Source organism: Parasteatoda tepidariorum, chromosome 9 (assembly GCF_043381705.1).
Source record: "Parasteatoda tepidariorum isolate YZ-2023 chromosome 9, CAS_Ptep_4.0, whole genome shotgun sequence".
In the NCBI taxonomy this organism is placed as follows: domain Eukaryota; kingdom Metazoa; phylum Arthropoda; class Arachnida; order Araneae; family Theridiidae; genus Parasteatoda; species Parasteatoda tepidariorum.
This window is the reverse complement of record NC_092212.1, coordinates 64,222,677-64,244,886: the sequence shown is the minus strand read 5'-3', so window position 1 is coordinate 64,244,886 and position 22,210 is coordinate 64,222,677. Positions and strand designations below refer to the sequence as shown.

Genomic DNA, 22,210 nt, shown 5'->3' with positions numbered 1-22,210 from the left:
ATTTTAGGACTCCTGGCTTGGCAAACCTAAAACTAAAAAATTGTAATTAAGATTTTTTTTTATATAAAAAAAATTGTATCAAACTCAGTCTACCTAAAAGTATTTTTTTAATTTCCTATGAGCTGCACAATCAGTCTTCCCGATGAGCAGACCTAGTGGGTTCTCCAGAAATGGCATCCACTCTTTCAGGACCACCACAATGGGTGAGATACCGTTGGCCATGTTAATTTGGACGTCTAGTTTCTGCAACAGTAGATGGCAGCACCGAGGCTCTATTTGGATGCTAAAGTGCACTAGGAATTTAATTTTGCCGGAAATGCCAAGAGCTAATAAGGCACTCCAGGGATCTTTTACACGCCGTATAATCATACGACATGGCAGCTGAAGATTTTCTGCATCCCGAAAATCCGGTGTCTGGGCCGGGAATCGAACCCGCAGACTTGGGCTCAGAAGGCCGACAACAAACCAACATCTACCTAAAAGTTATTATTATTATTATTTTTTTAATCCTTGCAGATATTCCAATGCTTTCAGTTGAAATGCTTGAAAAAAGTAAATTGCCTCAAACAACAATGAAATTCGTTTAAAATTATTTTAATGCATCTTTATACAAAACAACAAAGTGTCTCGATATTTACAACAAGAAATTAAGTGATAATAGTATGAGACACGTAAATATTAGTAAACATTTAATGATAACGAATAATGAGCAAAGGTGAAATATACATCGTTATGAGTTATTTATGAGCAGAATGCATGCTGGGTATCATTTCCAAAGGAACTTCACTTTCATAAAAGGATGGGGTTACGAAATCTTTCGTGGGTCGTGCATCATACTTGGACGAATTAGATGCTACACCAGCTTGTGAGGCAACTCCATAATCATTAGCAGAAGGCATCTTCCGAAGGATATTGTTCGTATTGTTGGTAAAAATGCTTTTCTCACCTTCGCTTAAGAACCTCCCCAATTCAGCTTCAAATATCAGATCTGCGAAAGCTGTTTGTAAGAAGGCACACGATCTTGAATCTAGATTTCGTAACTTTGAAGAGGTAAACTCCCCATAAGCGTCGAATTCGTCTCTAGGTCGCCCACGGAAAGGGACTATTGGTTGAATAGGCTGGTTACTTCTAGAGTTTGCACGGTTTAAATCTGGAAGAAAAGCTGGCAACTCCGCATGAGATGAAGCTCTTGTTTGATTGGAAGATGCACTTTCAGGAACAACTGGAGGCCGTACGTTTCCGATATGTGACGTAACTCTAGGTTGAATGAGTTCATTTCGCACTGCGTTTTCTGGACCAGTATTGTTTCTAACTGGAGGAAATGACGAGTGTGGTTTATGTGGAAGAACTTCAGATTGGGGAATGTCATTTCTAGACGAGCTTTCAGAACTAAGAACACTGAAATCTGACTTCCCCATCAACGAAGGAACTACAGGTTGGACATTCTCTTTCCCTGGTGGACCTTGCGCGATTTCACATTCATTGGAAAGGGGCATATCCTTTTGGATACCATCAATTCGATTAGAAGAAATATTTTTTCCGTTTCTGTCTATAAACATCCCCAATTCAGCTTTAAATAGGAGCTCAGAAAAAGCAGTCTGAACGAAAGCACTCGATTTTGGATCCAGATTTCTCAATTTGAAAGCAATGAATTCGCCAAAGACGTCGAATTTGTCTCCAGGAGGGAGAGGGGAACTTGAATGAGTCGAAACTTCGGTTTGGGTCGACTTATTATTGCACGATTCTTCATAATCAGTTTGATCTAAAACTTGAGTCGAAGCTGGCGACTCTCTATGGGAGGTAATTCCGTTTTGAACTGGTTCATTACGTGGCGAGTCTTTAGGATCTGCAATATTTAAAACCAAAGGAGGAACTCTAGTTTGGATAAATTTATCTCTCGTTAAACTTGCAGGCTTTGTGACATTTAGAACTGATGGTCCACTATAAAATGTATTGTTTGTTTCAGAAATTACGTCACGGGAATTGGCATGAACATCGGATTCAACTTTTACTGTTCTTAAACCATGAGTTGTTGAAATGTCAACAACACTGTCAGGTTCATCTGGGAGTATATAATCTGTATTGGAGTTTGATGATTCTGAGAATGTCTGATAAGATGTGCTTGGTCTTTGTCCATCGAACTGCGTTCCAGATGGGCCAGCAATTGACGAATGAAACGAAGAGTCATCGAATGTGCAGGGATCTAGTTCAGTTTCGATGATTTCTTGTTTGAAGACGACGTCTGAACTGTTCAAAAAACCAGTAGAGGGTTCATTTTGAGTTTTCATCTCTGTACTCTCAAAACACTGCATTTCAACATCTGGTGTGATGACTCCTTTTTTAGCGGGTATTGAAATTGAACCCTCATTCATCTGTTCATCTGTATTGCTCATGAAACTTGTAGACGCGACATCCTGTGTTTCCAAATCTGTTCTCTCAGAGCACTGCATTTCAACATCTGGTGTACTAATTTCATTTGCAGAGGGTAACCGATTTGGATCCTTATTGTTCTGATCTGATGCCACTGAATAGCTCTTTCCTCCTTTTTTCTGAAAATAAGAATAAAAATAAAGTTAACAAACAACTTCATCTAATTTCTAAATTAATTATGCAATCACGAAATACTGTATACATTTCATGTGGGAACGAAAGAATTACAAGAATTACAGGGGAAATTACAAGAATAATGTAATGATACTAATGTGTAGCAAAACATATCTGAAGTAGTGGATATTAGAAATCACATTAGATTATAAGAAATTAAGATAAGTAATTCAACAATAATGTAGCAGAAAGTAAGGACCTATTTAAAATATTTAAGGGGCACTTATGGAGCAATAACGGAAAAGGGTTGACTATCTCTGTTCTACACTTATTTCTGAATTTTTTTTTTTTAATTTGGTTCTATAGTTATGTTATGCATTTTTACAAAAATGTTCTTACTTTTCTTTTGTGCTTTATTTTTCAATTTATTTCTTTTTAAAAAAGTTCCAGCCATTCATTCAGTTAAGTTTATTTTAAGTACGCTAGAAAAAATAAAGTTACTAAAAAGTCTAAACACACAATTTTAAGACCAAAATTAAAATAAAGAATTAAATCTACTGAAAGTGTTATAGAAATGTTTAAAAAAAATTAATAATTTAAATTTGAAAATTTTTTTAAAAAAAATTAGAGAATAGGTTTAGTAGTTTCTGAGAAACATGACTAGATGGTAAAAGTAATCGATCATCCTCCTCCAAAAAAAGATAAATAACTAAGTAAATAAATAAATAAAATATTGTTAACTTTAATTTCGATGAAATAATAAAACAAAATTTACAAAAATTACTCTTTTATTTAATCTATTTTTTAAAAAAATAAATTACGCCTATTCAAACTCAAATTTAGCAAAAATCGAAAAATTTGACTTACAAATTCAGAGAGCTTTCCTTTACGTTTTCGATTTTTGCATTTTTTGTCTATTCCTTTTTCCACCATTTTATTGGCATTCGACAATATGCGGTTAATTTGAAATTTGTTCGCATGAATAGCAAGCCTTCTTGGCGACAAATGATTTTGTCTACAATCTCCGATAACACTTATTTGTTTTTCTAGAGCCGCGATGGCTCAGGCGATAGTTCGCCTTCCAACGAGGCGAACCGGGTTCGAATCCCAGTCGAAATGAAATCCGCATCCGGCTTGCACCGACTACAATGCTGACGTGAAATATCCTCAGGGGTAGACGGATCATGGGTTAGAGTACCTTTGCCATCAGGTAAACCGTGGGAGGTTTTCGTGGTCTTCCTCTTCATGTAACGCAAACACGGGTTACTACTACGCAGTGGCGCGACAGCCCATAGAGGACCTTGGCCTACTGTGCCCATCTCAGTTTTCTCGACCATTGGACTCTGGGGTGCAGATGTTCCGGTTAGGTGGTCAGCCGAACGCGAAACCCCCAGTGTTTAGTTCCCAAGCATGCTTGATAATCATTTTTAAACCCACTGAAGGAATGAAAGGTTGAGTCAACCTTGCCCGACCCGAGGATCGAACCAAAGACTTGTGGCACGAAACGCTACCAGTTGAATGGTATGATGAAAGTGAAAAAAATTAGATTAGACTAAAAAGAAGAAGATGAATTAGAGGTTCATTCTATTGAAATAGAATATGAAAAGCCAAAGGAGGTTAGTATAAATTTTTTTTTTTTACTTTGTTTGAAATTTTATTATGTAACAGTTTTAGTTAAAACGTAATTGCCTTGATGCCCCTTGCTTATACACAAAGTATTGATGTATTTTAAAATGAGATTTGCTTTACATAAAATTCTTATCACGACATTAAACAATTGTTTCTCACTAAAATAATTATATCTCTAAATTTTCTGCCTGGTACAAACTCATTTATCGACCCAGTGAAGGGATGAAAGGCTGAGTCAACCTTTCCCGGCCCGAGGATCGAACCCAGGGCCTGTGGCACACGAGCGCGAAGCGCTACCACTCAGCCACTGGGCGTCAAATGTGTATTAGCTCCATCAAAAAGTCCTCCACTAAGGCAAATTTTTCCCAGTACTCGATCCAGGAGTTCCCTTGTCTTCTGGACTGGGTTGAAATTACAAGGCTATGGAGTTGAATCTTTGTCGTAATCCCATAAAATTGGATCGGTTGTTCAATGACGGGTATAATTATAATATTTGTTTTTCTAAAGTTATAACATTTTCTTCGCGTTCTACCGTCCATACTCTTCGATTGAATAATCCCGCCAAAACTCAACTTTCAAAAAAAAAAAAAAAAAAATAATAATAATGATAATAAATTTTTAAAAAAAAAACATAGATTAAGGGCCTAACACTTGAAGCAATGCGATGGTTTTAAACTATATATGTAATCTTGCCGTGAAAAAGGCTTTAGAGCAGACAAATGACTTAAATATTTTAAAAGTTATTAAACTTTTTTATAAATTACTAGTTTGGCGACATTTTCCCACCTAGATGAAAATTATCAAAATCGCATGCCTTATTCTCATTTTTTAGATATTTTTATGAGCCCTAGTAATGCTGCATTGGAGTAAGTTTTCAAATATTTAAAAATTAGACCACAAATGCTTTTCATTCTCACAAACCTGTGGCTTTTCTCCATACAAATGTTTTGCGCCATTTTCAAAATAAGCGCGGGTTTAAGATCATTTTTCAAAAATCGTGTGCAAATTAATTTTGTGAGAAAATTAATTTTATCAAGTCGAAAAATGACATACCTGCATCTTATTTTTCTCCTTGTACTTGTAAAGACTTGTTCTAAGTGAATCATAGGGTTGCACCGTTGAAGGTGAAGCTGCATCAGCTGATGTGAGGACTTCAGCTACTGCTTCCCTAAAGAAGTAAAAACATGAAATGATATCTCTAATAATGTAATACTTACATTAACAACAACATACATTACAACATAATGCAAAACTTAGTCAAGATTTATTTGAAGAAAAAAAAATGGTAGATTATAATAAGAGAACCATTTATACTAGCTAAATTTAATTATATTTGGAACAAAGTCAACCCTCATTTATGAAAAGGTACCCCAACATAGAATCGAAAATTTCACAGAAGTTTTTTTTTAAAAATTATTTCCAATGCATACCTATGTTAACATTTCGTCAATTCAGGCATTTACAGAGCACACTTTCAGGGCCATTGTTTGCCACGCTTTCAGGGGCACCATATTAGGTGGGCCGACGTTGCTCCCACAGTAAGTACAGAGAGTGAAAGAACATCCATGCCTTGCCGGCGATTCGAACTCAGAACCTTTCTGATGCAAGGCCAGTTCCTTGACCCCTGCACAGTCCGATCGGCATTTCATAGAAGTTAAGTTTACCACTTTTACTACTATTTACCACTTTTTTTAAAAAAGATTTCGAGCAGCCGAACTATATCATCAAAAGTTTAAGCACAAAAGAACACGAAGACAACAAAAATAAAAAATTTAAACGAAGTCCAAGATGGTGCTGGTAGAGGCCTCTTAAATTCTAACTAAAAACAAATGCTAAAAAAAAAAAAAAATTAATCTACTTATAACTTTCTTTTGTGCAAACTCTCTAATGATCCATTAGATGCTTTAAAATCAACTTTTCCCAGTTTTTGATCAATATTTTTTTGCATATTTATGCATCATAGGACCAGACACTCTATGATTTTTTGCTCTGGAACTGAGGAACCATTGCCAAACTATCTCGTTTATATCCTGGTAGGGAGTTTTCTTTAGTTCCCTTTTCCTTTTTCCGTTTGCGCAGTTTCCCCACCGCCTTAAAATCTCAGTTTTATTTTTCAAAATACGGTACCCCTGAGTTTTGCCAACTTCAGATATCTCAGAGATTTACTTGGCGGACTTTTTTTCTCGTTCACTCGCCTAGACAACTTTAATTCTCGCGTTAAAATCAAGAACCAATCTTTGTCTTAGAAGCCATGGTAGTATACAAAAAGTATGTTAACTTCGCAAGGATGTTTCTATCAGATATATACTCTGTTCAGCAAGAAGTGATAGCGGAAATAAGCGTACAAAAACCCTGCTGTTTATCGCTAACATTAATTCCTGGTGCCAATCAAATAAAGGTATAACGCCAAGTGTATAGCTGCTCTGTTTACTTTCGCTAATCAGTTCTTGGTCTTCAGCTATCAAATCAATCCAATTAGTAAACTTCCAAGGAAGAAAATAAGCCATGTTACCACGGCAAAAACAAACTTTATAAATCTTACATTTCTATAGAAACGCTATTCGTGTGGGATATTCTCAATTTCGTTAATTGCACATTTCGAATAATTTATGTTCGTTTGGTACAGCATGTCTTATTCACTCATTTAAACTGATAAGGGAGGAAATTATCAGTTTTTAAGACAAAATTTTCCGCTTAAAAGTTTATTTTGACACCCGTGATTAGCGTTTGACAGTCTTTATTAAAACTGCTGGAGTTAACATGCTACCTACGCTTAGAGTCAAGGGGTCGGAAAATATTTCGGCTAAAGTTTAAAAGTTTCAAACTTTTTGTTGTCCCTTTTTAACTAAATAAGAGAATAAAAAAAAAAAAACATAGTTTATATTTTAAAATAAAATTTTCGAAAAAAAAAAAAGGTCATAAGCATAATAAATAAAACCAAACATTAAATTATAGATTAGGGCAGCAGTAGCATAAATCCTCCCGCTAGGCAGTGGGAGCTGCATACAATTAGATTTAGATTACAACAATTAGTAGATTATCTTTCAATCAAGTTTTATTGTTAAAAAGCAAACAAATAAATGGTGGAAATGCTGAGACTGATTTTTGAAACACCCCTAAACCTGTTTCTAATAAAATTTATAAATCTAACTTTAGAAAATCCTAAAAAAAAACAAAACAAAAAAAAATCTGTTACTTGATTGCATGTACAGAGTTTTATTTTATTTTTAGTATCATTGTAGAAATTCCAATTTATTTAAGCAACTAAGTTTTTTTTGCATAATTTTTGGGACCATATATTTGCAAATTTTGCAACATGTTTATTAGATTAAGGCCGAATTTTTACAATAATAATCTATGTCGGACAGTGTTGAAGTCGCAGACAAATTTGGATTTTTGAAAATAATGCTGCAGATCCATTCTTTGAATTTCTGCTACAGGGTTTCCCCATTTGCCCGCCAATTCTAACGATTATTGCGCAATCATTTTCGTATCTAAGCGATACGCAGGTTTATATAACGAAATTAAAAAAAACTATTTATGAAAAATTGAAAACTAAAACATTTGTTTTATTTACATAGATTCAGTTTCCGATTCTATCGGGAAAATCTCAACTTAATCAATTTGATCTGTTATCATTGCAACTAAGACAAGAATTTTTTTTCTTTTTTTTAAAATTTAATTTTCAATTTCTATATCAAAACTGGCGCAAAGCTGCTCTGGCTTTAGCTGTTGAAAATGGCGTAAAGCGTCAATATAGAGAAAAGCCACAGTTTTGTGAAAATGAAAAGCGTTTGTGGTTTCATTATGTTACTTTATTTATGTACAGTTATTAATTTCTTATAAACATTGTGCAATGATTCTTAAATATAAGTTGTCAAAGGTTTTAATGTTGGTTTACATTTATGCGCATTTAAATTTTTCTTAATTATGATACTCAACTTATACCAGTTGGCATAAGTAAGTGTAGTGTTAGCTCCCACGTAAATTTTTAAAACTACAGTTTTTTAAATTTTTTTTTAAGTTATATTCTTTAAAACCTCTAAAAGCTATTTTTAATTTGAATAAAAATGAATAATTTTAGAAAATGCTTAATAATTTAACCAAATAATTCTATGCTTAACACTTTTATGACATTTTTGAAAGCGTTAATGTTTTTTTTTTCATTATTTCGATTATAACTTAATGATGTTAATTTCTATAATTTTAGCTACTTAGTTTAATTTATGTACAATATAAATTTTTCTTAATTATAGTGATTTTTATCAACATTTTATAAAAAAAATTCAGGAGAATTTTCAGTTTTTTTAATGTTAAAAGTTTTCATTATTTTTATTTATTCGTTAATTTACAATTATACTACTGTTTTATTAAAAATATATTTTGTGAATATCAGGATTATATTTGATTTTGCATAATTTTTCAATCACGACAATGCTTGGAAATTTAATTGTAGCATAACTCTTATACGAATAATTTCGTAATCTCTTCTTAAAGAAGTAAATGTTAGGGAAATCTGCAAATAATCAATGTTCATAAAGTTTATAAAATCAATCTAACAAATTGTACTAAGAACAATTAAAAATGCACATAGAAATCGAGGGAAAAAAAACTCATTTATATATTCATTTATTGAAATCAGGAGCCTTACTCTTTATAGGAAAGGTTTAGAAAATAAGACATTTTGTCGCAGAATTTTAATTTTAAGTATGTGCAACATCAGAACTCGGATTTTCAAATAGTTTCACAATATATATATCACAGTATATGTCATGTCCCGAGAAAGTTTTCATTAATTGCAAATTTTTCTTGTTGAAAAGCAGAAAATTAAACTTTCTTAAGTCTTAACTTTAACTTTAAAGATATTTTCCAAAAAAAATTTCTGCGTATTTCTACTTTCATACATCTGTAATAAGAAAATGAAGAGTTTGGGTGGGATGGTGCTCGTTATAACTCCAGAATCGTTTGAGCTAGGGTCCTTAAATTTCGACAATGGATGAAGAAGGCAATTTTCTCCCAATCTCAAAAGTAATTTTAAAAAAAAATTCAATTCAAATCGTTCAGGGGAGACTTTGAAAAAATTGAATTCTTTCATTGATTTAAAAATCTGTGGACACTGGTAAGGACATGGTTCCCAGTAGAATACAGAAGTCAAGCATCACTGGCTGTAGTCAGTAAGCGGATGGGTGACCACTTTGATCAGCCTGCGAAGGGATTGAGGATGTGCGGCATTGGTCCTACTTTCTATGATGCCATTGCAATAGCCAAGGTGTATACAACCGTAGACAGAATAATTTCGTCAACAAAACTTTATGTTAATAAAATATACAAAATAGGATATGGCTCAAAATTTATTTTTGTTATTCCTAGTTTGAATATATTTTTAATTTTAGTTACCAAAGTTAATTCTAATTTTGAAAATTTTAATTTTTAACAAGGATGAGGGTGCGAATTGAATATATATGTATATATATTATCAAAATAAAAAAATAAACATTTATGAAATTAGTTTGCATATATTTTTAAGTTTAGTTACTAAAGTTAATTATAATTTTGAAAACTAATTTTTCACATACATTTATCAATAGGGTGAGGTGGACACTTGCGAATTCTATATATATACTATTAAAATAAAATATAAACATTTTTGAAATTATTAAAATAGATTATTAAGTAAAGATATCGAACACTGTCTCAATGGTATTATTTTAAATACATAGCTTTTTGGACGACTTTTAATTTCCTACTAGATAGTATTTAAATAACAATATTGTTTATCATGCTTCATATAAAATTCTATGAAGAAATTTTAATTATAGATATTGTTAAATTCCGTTAAAAACAACTTTAGATATTTTATTTTTCATTTAATTGACCACATTCATAGTGAATTCCTACCTTAATTGATTACCATTATTGATAGCAAAGTCGCACCTCAATTTTCATTAGCATATTAATCGTCTAAGACTATGAAGATTTCATCTTAATATACAATAATCCAGCCATTTGACGAACTTATCAAAAATATTTTCTTTTCTGATGAATTTCTGACTATGAATTATTTAGCTAATTAAATGTTTTAAGCATAGTTCTTAAAAAATATTTAATTTTTATTAAATTTAATAGTTAACAAAATATAAATGCAAGATTTTTTCCCCCTCATTTGGGAACAAATGCAGTTAATTAAACATGAACTTTAAATTCATTATAGAGACATAATCAAATAAAGACTTACTTGCGCAATCCTTTGATAGGAACAGTATTTTGTTCAACAGCTAGACGTCCCATGTCCTTCTTAATAAATATCAATTCCTTGATCACCTTTGCATCATTTTCATGATTATGGGACGCGAATTCTGAAATTATTTTGTTATTTTTGGTCCGAAGGCGTGCAGAGCAACGATCCTGCAAACTTCTGCAACGCCAAAATTCTACTCCTTTGTGTTTTCTTTTGAGTGTATATTTATATTTGTTGTATACTAGAACCCTAGCCCCTCTTTGGGAACTTAGGAAAAAGAAATTTTTACCCTCGGCCGCACTTGTGGCTGACATTGTTGCAAATGATCGACAATTATTCTATCGAGTACTATTTTAACTTAAGTCGCCAAATTACGATGCTAATTCTATTCCACTATTTACAAGCATGCCAAATTATCATTTTAATCTCTTTTCATGGCTCTAACGAGAAAGTTAAAATATTCAATTCATGGCTTATTAGCAAACGCGCCAGAACACACCCTTAAAAAGATAACCCTATAGTCTCTGTAACTCCGTGGGGGGGGGGATTTTGAGCTGCATTAGGTGGGTCATCTTGACGATTATTTAGTAGCAGGTGTTCCTTTGAAACTCTCCTTACTATGCCTTTTGTTCGTTTGTGGGGAAATTCTTGCTATCTATTATTAGAAACCTGTCTTACACACAATATATTTGGTGACGGATATTAGTTAAAATGCAGGAGGTCTCTACTCTGAAAACGTATTCTTTACTTATCTATGTTTGCAGGCAGACATTGATAGATAATATCCATAATTATGTTCCATACTCTGCATTCAGATATCACGTGGTAGTTATTCTCGGAATTGAGAATTTGTATAGTCAATAGAACTTACTTTTCGATGCTGTTAAATCGACTAAAAATAACAATAAAGATTTTTATTTTATTATTTCTTTAATGATCCTGTAACACGTTGAATGCCACACTAATTTTACATGGCTTGCCCGTGTGGCCAAAATGATTTTCTCAATATGTATTGCATTAATTTCTTCAAACCATTTTATTAACGATACGATAATAATATTAAAAAAATTAAAAGCATTACAAATTTACTTGAATTATGTATTTCTAATAATCTTGGCTTCGCTGGTCACCTGTGACCCCTGTGACGCTACGAACAAGCTCAGTGACGGTCACCGGTGACCCCCATGTCATTCAACGTGTTAATCCAAATAAATAAACGTTGAAAAAGCTTCTTCAACATTTACCTATTTGCATTAAAAGCAATAAGATAAAAAAAAAAGTATTCTTCATATACATATTTACTAACAGCAGTGTTTATATTGGTTTTAATCCATGAGCGACAACCATTAATTGAACTATATATCAAATACGCAAGCATTTTCATCTACTTTATTTTATTCATATATATTTAATTATATTCATTTATTTATTTATATTTACTTATTTATATTTGTTCAGTAAAAATTTTATGGAGAGTTCTCCATTAAAATATACACATTCTTAAAATTTTTTTTTAAGTATTTAGAAATACTTTTTTCCCCAAGTTTTAATGAAAAATTTTTTATGACAAAATGCCATTTTCTAATACGTGAAATTAGGATTCATCAAAAAATCGAACTAACGTAACTTCGATAGTATTTACTATAAGATAATAAGTTTAAGATAATCTGATGCATATGGCGAAATAGAGAAATTTCGCTGATTAATTTTTTACTGTGGTCACTTTTTAAAACGCGTTATCACCTTTTTCAAGGAATAAAAGTTCTAAACAAATAAGAAAACTTAATAATGTAAAGTATATACCTATGGAAGTAACTCAAAAAATATGGTAAGCATTACAAGATTTATTTCTAAAAGAAAGAAAAGTTTCTAAGAAACAAGAGTGAAAAAAACGTAATTTGCAGAATGCTATAAAAAATTAAAAATTCCATATTTATTAAAAAATAAATAAAAAAAACTAGCCTGGGGTGCATTTTCGACAAAAAAAAAAAAAAAAAAAGGAANTTAAAAAAAAAAAAAAAAAAAAAAAAAAAAATTGGCGACTGGCAGAGAATTTTTTAATCGCCAATTGATATATTACGTCGTTCTGTAGCCAGTGGTGACCATCAAATTTGTCCTGTAATCTGATGAAAAAAGCTATTACAGGATAGATTTAATTTAAACAAAAGTATTTTCCGCAATATTCAGCATTAAGATTCAGAAGTAACTGCTATTAATGTTATTCTTCTTACTTTTTTAGAAATACACAAAGAATAAAACATCAGTTTAATTTGTAAAAACTAAATAAATTTTATCAAAGGCATAGTTAGAATTTAAAATTTGACGAAAATAATGTCTTGTAGAAAACAAATAATTGTATGAGAGGAGAAGAAATGTATTGTACTTAAGGCTATCCGCCAAATGGCGAAAGTAATCCATTATATATAGGAATTTAAACAAAACATGCTTTTTAAAAATCAGCGGTGACGTAAAAATAATATACATTAGACGTTACAAATTTTGCATCAAAATGTACAATTTGAAAAAAAAAATTCTGCTCACAATGCTACAAATAAATTTATACCTGTTTTATCTTAATGCAAATAGAATCGCCCATTCATAAATTCCCCTAATCTCAGATTCGCTCACTTATTGACTAAATATAAAATGAACATTAATCATTGCAATGGAATTTACCAACAAACTAATCTATTCTTTATAAGGAGGTAGAAAGTATGAAATTTCCCACCTATGATTTGTGCTGAAATCAGCTGATAATTTCAGAAATGACAAAAAATAAATAAAAATGAAGAACTTCATTTTTAAATGAGGGCAATAGTAAAGGTTGATTTAAATAATAAACTAAAGGACTTTCATTTCATAAATTAACTTCAATAATATAATTCCAAAAATATTTAACTTAACTAGAATAAAAAATGACCCTATAAATGATTAAATTGCTGATTTTAAATGTCAAATGCTATAGCAAAAACCATGATACATCATTATCTGTTTTAATTTATGAAATGATACGCACGTTACGTTTGCACACGTAAAATTATTTTCACAATAGCCAATATCCTCTCGACCAAAACAATCATACTTTCATACACATATCTTGTCAAAAAAAAATTGCAACATTAATAAAAGCATCTTGCCTGTGGGGAGCAAGCATAATCAAGCAATGCAAGCACAACTAACCCCTTCCTTCTCGCTCCCGTGAAAATGACGGGATGAGGTTTCGCCCTCTATTTCCGGCTCCCGTGAAATTTCCGGGCTGGAGTGTTCAGTAGTAACGCGCCTATAAGAATAAAACTAATTCATTTCTTCCGTCCTGAAAACATTTTATTTCTTATTTTACGCACTCAGATGGCAATACTAGGGTATTTTTAAGGTAATAATAGATAGTAAGTTTATTTTAAACTAGATGTCAGCACTAATCAAATATATATATTTGGCAAAATTGGCACTATTATGACCATTTTCTTGAAAATTAACCGATCATTAAGGGGTTAAGCAATGCAAGCATAATCAAGAAATGCAAGCACAATTAAGCAATGCAAGCATAATTGTAGCATTATTAACAAATATTTTTTACGATTATTTTAAAGATTAAACGTTTGATTTTTTATATACCAAAATTGTTTACAAACCTCAAACATTCTGAATCCATAGTGCCAGACTCTCCATTAATAGTTTTAAATGAAATCATATGCCTCCTTCGAAATCTTTCCAACCATCCGTTCGAAGCTTTAAAGCCAACCCTTCCCAAATTGCTAGCAATTTCTAAGGCCTTTGTTTGCAGCATTGGTCCCGATACAGGAATTTTCTTGCTTCGAACTTCTAAAAACCATTCAAAAACACTTTTGTCTATCTGATATCCAGGACTTGATAAAGGAGACATTCTGTATCGGTAGTCATTGCCGTTTTCACACCAAAGATTCATCAAATTGTCACTATTTTTAACAATGTCTGACGCCTGGGTCTTTCCTATCTTCCAATGCCTAGCTAATTTTCGAACGCTACATTTTTCTCGCTTGTGATATTCGATAACTTCGATTTTTTCTTTTAGAGTCAACGCTCTCCGAGGCATATTAAGGATTGCAAGAAGGTACACGTGAAATTAAAGAAATCGTATTGTTATTTTTTTCTGAACTATTTCCTAGCGAAATGGCGGAAAAAGCAAGAGCGAAATGAAAATTGCTTTTCTTATTCAATAAGAGTTCAAAAAATTGAAAATCTTCTCCACATTCAATTACAGTTCAAAAACAAAACAAAAAAATCTTCTTCAATTGGAGTTTAAAAAAACGCCTATTCTTATATAATCAGAGTTCAAAATGATTTAAAATCTTCTCCATATTCAATCACGGTCTAAAGAATAGAAAATATTTTTCTTATTCAATCAGAGTTCAAAATAATTAAAAATCTTCTCCACATTCAATCTCAGTTCAAAAAATAGAAAATGCTTTTCGTATTCAGAGTTCAAACAAAGCTATTTCGTATTCAATCAGATTTCAAAATATTGAAAATCTTCTCCACATTCAATCTCAGTTCAAAAAATAGAAAATCCTTTTCTTATTCAATCAGAGTCCAAACAAAGCCTTTTCTTATTCAATCGGAGTCCAAACAAAGCCTTTTCTTATTCAATCAGAGTTCAAAATAATTTAAAATCTTTTTCACATTCTATCATAGGCCAAAAAAATAGAAAATGCTTTTCGTATTCAATTAGAGTTCAAACAAAGCTTTTTCTTATTCAATCAGATTTCAAAACATTGAAAATCTTCTCCACATTCAATCACAGTAAAAAAAAGAAAAAAAAGCTCTTCAGTTTTTTCTGATTTAATCAGAGTTCAGAAAAAGCTCTTTCTTATTCAATCAGAGTTCAATACTAATTCGTAGCATTGTATCTCAAACTCAAATGTACAATACAATCATTCAAAAAAGAACTCACAATAATCCAATCAATCTTTAGTCAAAAGCCATAAAGATATATACGAGTTGTGCTTCCCGTTCACCGCACGAAAACTTGCTCTTTAACTTAATCCACTTTGTTATGTTTAAAAAGAAATGTCACACAAAAAATAATTCATAAAAATGTGAACTGTCCGCTTTGAAGGGATTTAAAACATCCCAGCAAATCACTATTCCTGTCAAGCAAAAGTGGTCTACAAGCATAATTCATAAAAGACCGAGGAGAATATTAATAACCGTTCGTCATGCGAGAGGTCCGCCCAAAGAAGGCGTGTCCGTAAGGTGAGGTTTCTCTGAATCAAAGAGTAGTAGTAGAAGAAGAGGCACCACCTCGGGATTGAAGACTATGCTCCTTTAAAATGATATAGTGCCATCTAGTGACAATTATGAAACATAAAAGTTTCTTCATTTTTTTTCTTAGTATCCTAATATAAAATTTAATTTTTATGTAACTCCTCGTTGTTAAAAAAGTTAGAATTTTTATTTTTGAAAAATAATCGCTTTCCCTCTCAAATTATTATTCTCTTGAGAGGAAAAAAGTAGCAAAATATTACAAAAAAGAGTTTTTTTTAAAAAAAATCAGATATTTTTTACAAAATTATAAAATAAATCCTTCAATGTTTTTTCGTATGTAAAAAAAGTTATTTGTGATTAGTAAAATATTTTAATTTACTCTTCTTTTTGTAAATATCAACCTGCATTTTTAGCAAATAAAAAGTACGGAGTATGAAATAAAAATTTATACTTTAATTAAAAAATACCCCTCAGATAAAACAAAAATATTTAAAAAATAATAATTTTTTACATCATCGGTTTTAATATCTTCTATCGTCTGAATTCTATCGCACATTAGAGTTCACATTTAAATGTTCACATCATGTAAAATATAGAAATCAATTATTTCAAAACAAAACTGTAACAGACATTAATTTATAAAATACTTTATCAAAACGGTCAACTAAAACTGGATATCTTAGATAAAATAATAAATTAAATTAAACTAAAACACGATGGATAAAATGTGAAGACAATGGGCTACCATTGGAACTTATAACAACTACTGAAGTTAAAATAAACCATAAGTACAAAATAATATAAGTATAAAAATGTTTAATTTAAAAATATTTTATAATTTTTTTTAATAAAAATTTAAATATATAACTAAATAAATTTTCAATAAAAGATATAAATAAAGAAAGAAAGATAAAATAATATGTTTATTACTTAAATAATGCTTAAAATATACTTAAAAAGATAATGCAAAATAAATATTTCCGTGTCCCTTCTAGGGATCGAACCACCGAGCTCTAGGTAAGTAGACTCGATTACAATAAACCTGAAATTTTTTTTACTGCCTGGAAAAATATAAAACGTTATTTTGTAATTTCAGAAAAAGCATACTATTCGTAATATACACCTTAGAATATTTAACTCTAGCATATTTCACTTATTTTTAAGAAGAAATTAAGAAGTGAGATTCAGAGATTGCCAGTCCCGCAATGGACTGATCGTAAAGACACGGTTCCCAGTAGAACACCGAAGTCAAGAATCACTGACTGCGGTCAGTAAGCGGGAGGGTGACCACTTTGATCAGTCTACGTAACGCGAAAGCAGGGAAGTCATCCCCTCTAGAGAGGGTCAAAATTGCGATGGCATGTCTTCAGTTCATCCTCAGGGATGTTTCCCAGCCGTCCCCAATATCCCACAGTAAATCGCGATGGCTCAGGGGATAGAGCATTCGCCTTCCAATGAGGTGAACCGGGTTCGTATCCAAGTCGATAAAAATTCCGCATCCGGCTAGCACCGACCACAGTGCTGACGTGAAATATCCTCAGTGGTAGACGGATCATGGGTTAGAGTCCCCTTGCCGTCAGGCTAACAGTGAGAGGTTCCCGTGGTCTTCCTCTCCATAGAACGCAAATGCTGGTTAGCTCCATCAAAAAGTCTTCCAAGAAGGCAAGTTTCTCCCAATACTCGATCCAGGAGTTCCCCTGTCTTCTGGATTGGGTTCAAAATTATAAAACTACGTAGCTGAACATTAGTAGTCGTAAACCCATAAAATTGGGTCGGCTGTTCAACGACGGTTATAATAAAAAAATAAAATAACCCACTGTGCAGCTCTAGTGCAACGGAAATAAAAGTACTTACCTACTTATCAGTGATTGCCATGTTAAAGAGTATTATTTATTAGAATTATATACATTTAGTCCGTAGATTTCCGCGCGAAGTCGAACACTTTACGGTAGAACAGTTTAACGATGGCCGATACCGGGCACCTACGGTTCCTACGAAGGTTGATCAAAGTGGTCATCCACCCACTTACTGACCGCAGTCAGTGAATCTTGAATCAGTAAATCTTGCTCCCAGTTGATGCTCAACTGGGAGCAGTGTCTTTACGATCAGTCCAGTGCGATACGGAAATCAGACTGACGTAAGTCTTAATAAAAAAGCAGCAAAAGAAAGAAGAAGAAAAAAAAGCAAACGATAATTTTGGAACTTCTTGGAGTAGAGTTAATTGTTTTTCTTTTCACCAGTGTGCTTTTTCAATGTATTTACATAATATTACTTTAAAGTATTTTATGTTCTTTTTATGATTACCTTTTTAATAATTACTGTATATGTGGCGATTTTAAGTATATATATGAGCATTGAGGAAGGAAAAGAATTTTTTAGCTTAAGAAACGTGTATTGGCTGAAATTGGAGACCAATACTGGACGACAGGAAGACAGACATTAATTGATGCAGTTTTTGCAACTCACGACTTGAAGAAAATGAAGCCCATGGATTAAAAGACAGCACAAATTATTAATTATCAAAGAAAAGAAAAAACATAAACAGTCAAGGTTATAATGCGATTCGAACTCGCTTTATCCACAAAACATTTGAAACAAATAGGTAAATAAATAAAGCAAAATTTGCCGTCACTGAAAATTTAAAGAAAGAATAAATGATCTTGGATATAGAGCAAGAACTTAGATAGTTGAAGTTACATATAAACAACAAAAGTTATAGATGGGATTCTGCTCACTTTTTCCCTTTTTAGCCCGAAGATTGTAAATTGAGCTTAAGAACGCTAGTTTTTTTTTGTCTCCGAACTCACTGAAGTCGGAAATTTATGCGAAATATAAAGGAAAATTAGCTTAGATATAAAGTCGAAACTTGTGACATTTCTCCTTTCAACTTAACTCAACTGTTGGGGACGCGGTGGGTCAGGGGGTAGAGCAGGCCCAGGTTCGAATCCCAGTGGCAGCTGTTTGATACTAATTCTGCTCCCGGCTCACACCGATCACAGTGCTGACGCAAAATACCTCAGTGGTTGACAAATCATGAGTTAGAATTCCCTTGCAGTCGGGCTAATCGTGGGAGAATTTTGTGTTTTTCCTCTCCACGTAACGCAAATGCGGGTNACTAAAACAAATAACAACAACTACTAATAACAATAACTAAATAAACAACAACTAAATTCCATTCGTTTAGCATTGCGTCATATGTTGTTCCTACTAAATCGAAGTAGTTGTGTTTTTTTCATATTATACCCAATTAGCTTAGATATAAAGTCGAAACTTGTGACATTTTTCCTGTAACTCAACTGTTGGGGATGCGGTGGGTCAGGGGGTAGAGCGGACCCAGGTTCGAATCCCAGGGCAGCTGTTAGATACTAATTCTGCTCCCGGCTCGCACCGACCACAGTGCTGACGCAAAATACCTCAGTGGTTGACGAATCATGAGTTAGAATCCCCTTGCAGTCGGGCTAAACGTGGGAGAATTTTGTGTTTTTCCTCTCCACGTAACGCAAATGCGGGTTAGCTCCAAAACTACAATGCTGAACTGAATATTGATAGCAGTATATATAATATATATATAATAAATATATATAATAATATATATAACATAAAAACTTTTTCTTTTCATTTGCCAATTTGGAAGATTCCGCCACTTGATCGCTTTAGTAAACAACCCAAATGATCATTTCCCAATAATTTTTGTCTCTTGTCAATTAAAAGGCCTCCAAAATTTTTTTATATTGTAGTACTGACGCAAATTTCATTTTACAGATTTAGTTACAGATTCCGTTAGGATAAAATTTAAACCTATTAATTGTTCTCCGTTATACTATTGCAATTTCCATTATAAACTACTTTTTCTTTAAATTCTAATTTAATTTAAATAAAAAAAAATTAAAAAAACTCGTTAAATGTTTTCACCCAAGAAAATATTTAAAAGGTCTCTACCTTCACCATCTTTGGCTTTAGGTTAAACTTTTGACTTACAAGGGAGACTAGAGAAGTGTGACTTGCCAATTTTGAAATAAACTAGTGGGATGTATGCCTTATGAGGAATAATTTTAGGAGGCAGCATTCGTTTCGGCCCATAGAAGGTCCTATGAGAGATAAAAAATAATTCAATATATAGAAAAATCGGTATTTTATAACTTCAATGCAGACTATTAGTTATTGTAATTATCTCATACTCCAATTAAGTTGCAATTAATTGGGTAATTAATTAATTGGGCAATTAATTAATTAGCAAATTAACTATTTAATTTTTTATTTATTAATTAATTGATTTGCAATTACATACTCCTTTAATTTGGAAAATTTTTTGAAAAAAAAAATTTAAAAAACTTGATGCCAATTTTTTTTTTAAATTAACCAAACAAGTTTTTCTGAAAAATTACAGATGCTATATAAAATTTTCGAAATCAATTTTGACAATAAATATGCATTATATAGAACGTGAAAGTGCGACAAAATTAATTGGAGTATGAGGTAATCACAATAACTAATAGTCTGCATTGAAGTAATAAAATACCGATTTCTCTATAGATTGAATTATTTTTTTATCTCTCATAGGACCTTCTATGGGCCGAAACGAATGTTGCCCCCTAAAATTACTAATCATAAGGCACGCATCCCACTAGTTTATTTCAAAATTGGCGAGTCACACTTCCCTAGTCTCCCTTGTTAGTTAATATTTTTTTATGATTATAAAACTTAAAAAAACATGATATCGTAGAAATATCTTTTTATGATATAGTATAAAGACATTTAATCTTAAATTATAGCACACTGCGCCGGTAACGACATTAAAATTTAGCAAAAACTATTGATTAAGGAAGCTTCATTTTCAATAATTAAAAAAAATTTAAATAAATAAATAAAAACATTTTCTGAAAAAAAAGGCAATATTTTTTCCACAATAAATATTTGCCAGAATTATTTTGTTTCGTTAACACTTAGGTACTTTATAGATAAAAATTTTTGAAACTAATGTTTTAAATCAGAATGAATTTAAAAAAAAAAAAAATAAAGCATATATCCACTTACTTATACGCTAAAGGAACTGGAAGGTCCTTCGAGATTCTTGCTTTCACCTGCTCTATAAAACTGATTCTCGAAATTTTTTCAGTTTCTGGAGCATGATTATGTGATCCAGTTTCTTTGTATAAAACACCGTTTTTCAAACACACTTTCTTCTTGCAATTTGTTGTGACACGCTTTACACAAATCCAATACTGTGTCTCTTTATATCTTGAATGTAAGTGAAAGAGATTTCCTCCATATTCAAGTATATCTCCACCCCTTGACGAAGATCTAATCTTACAAATTTGTTCGGTCATCGTTCCACTGGTATCGAATGTCAAAATTAAACCCAGCGTGATTTGTTGAGATCAGTAACGGGTAACTCAGCGTTTCAATCTCCGCATCAGCTACTGTTATTTCTATAAAGTCTTTCATAAGCTAAAATGCGTTCCAATCTTCGTATCAGCTACTGTTATTTCAACAAAATCTTCCTCGTGCTGAAATGCGTCCCAATATCCGCATTAGCTGCTGCTATTTTTATAAAATTGTCCATGTGCTAAAATGCGTTCCAATCTCCGTATCAGCTACTGTTATTTCTATAAAATCTTCCTCATGCGTTCCAATCTTCGTATTACCTGCTGTTATTACTACGAAATTGTCCATGTACTAAAATATGTTTCACTCTCCGAGTCAGCAACTGTTATTTCTATAAAATCGTCCTTGTGCATATAAAATACGTTTGTATTTTGAAAAGTATTTTCAGCATTCATTTGAAGTTTTTCATTCTTGGAAACTCTTACTCTCGTACTAGAAACTTGAAATTGTTAATGGAGATTAAATTAGTTAAAGAAAATATTCTTTAGAACTGCTGTTTAGTTCAAAAGTCATTCAGTACTTCTACATTTTCGAGAAAAGGGCTAAGTCCAGGTTCATCCAAGTTTAATTTAGAGTACTATCTAAAGTCACCCTTCCCCGTGGCCTAGCAGGAGAATCACGTTTTTTCCAAAAGACCAGGTGTTCATACTCTTCTAGAAGTTACTTCTCTCATCTACCCTCTTCTACAGGCACAGGTTTGGGAGTCCACGCTAATCCATTGTACTTGATAAAATCTTTCCCTCCGTTGTCATGATGCGTTTATCTCTCTTTGGCGCCATTTCGTCCAATTCTGGCGTAATATCTAAATATTTTTGTACACACCATTTTATAAAACATAAAATAAGGAATTTTTTTTGACAGAATTTTATTGTGACTATTAAAAACAATATTTATTATTTACAAAACAAGAAGTAGATTAAATTCGGAATTTCTAAAGACGGCTTTTTTTTTTTTTCAGTGTCATTATTTTTAAAAAAATTATTTATTTCGTAATATTTGTAATCATCTTTGCTCACAGCGTTCCATAAAACATAAAGTAAATTAAATATGGAATTGTTTTAGATATTTTTCAGTGTGTTTATTATTTAAATTTATTTATTGATTATTTAAGGCAAAATATTAAATTATTGTGATTTAATGCAGTCACATGCTGGGAAGTAAACAGGACTA

General features: G+C 32.0%; 2 protein-coding genes across 4 annotated transcripts in view; both read right to left on the bottom strand.

Moving 5' to 3' along the window:
- Positions 1-22,210, bottom strand: part of LOC139426371 (uncharacterized) — a 59,644-nt gene that overhangs the window by 10,529 nt on the left and 26,905 nt on the right. The window lies entirely within an intron of this gene.
- Positions 579-21,753, bottom strand: LOC107450660 (uncharacterized). Of its 3 annotated transcripts, none has more exons than XM_016066524.2 (3): positions 20,690-21,753; positions 5,227-5,341; positions 579-2,549 (listed from the first exon to the last, which is right to left on the bottom strand). In XM_016066524.2, exons 1-3 carry the CDS (start codon positions 20,980-20,982, stop codon positions 738-740), a joined length of 2,220 nt encoding a protein of 739 aa, XP_015922010.2. In that variant the 5' UTR covers positions 20,983-21,753; the 3' UTR covers positions 579-737. The 3 variants fall into 3 exon arrangements, with proteins under 3 accessions (XP_015922010.2, XP_015921995.2, XP_015922001.2); XM_016066509.4 differs by lacking the exon at positions 20,690-21,753 and adding an exon at positions 14,044-15,663; XM_016066515.3 differs by lacking the exon at positions 20,690-21,753 and adding an exon at positions 10,409-11,002.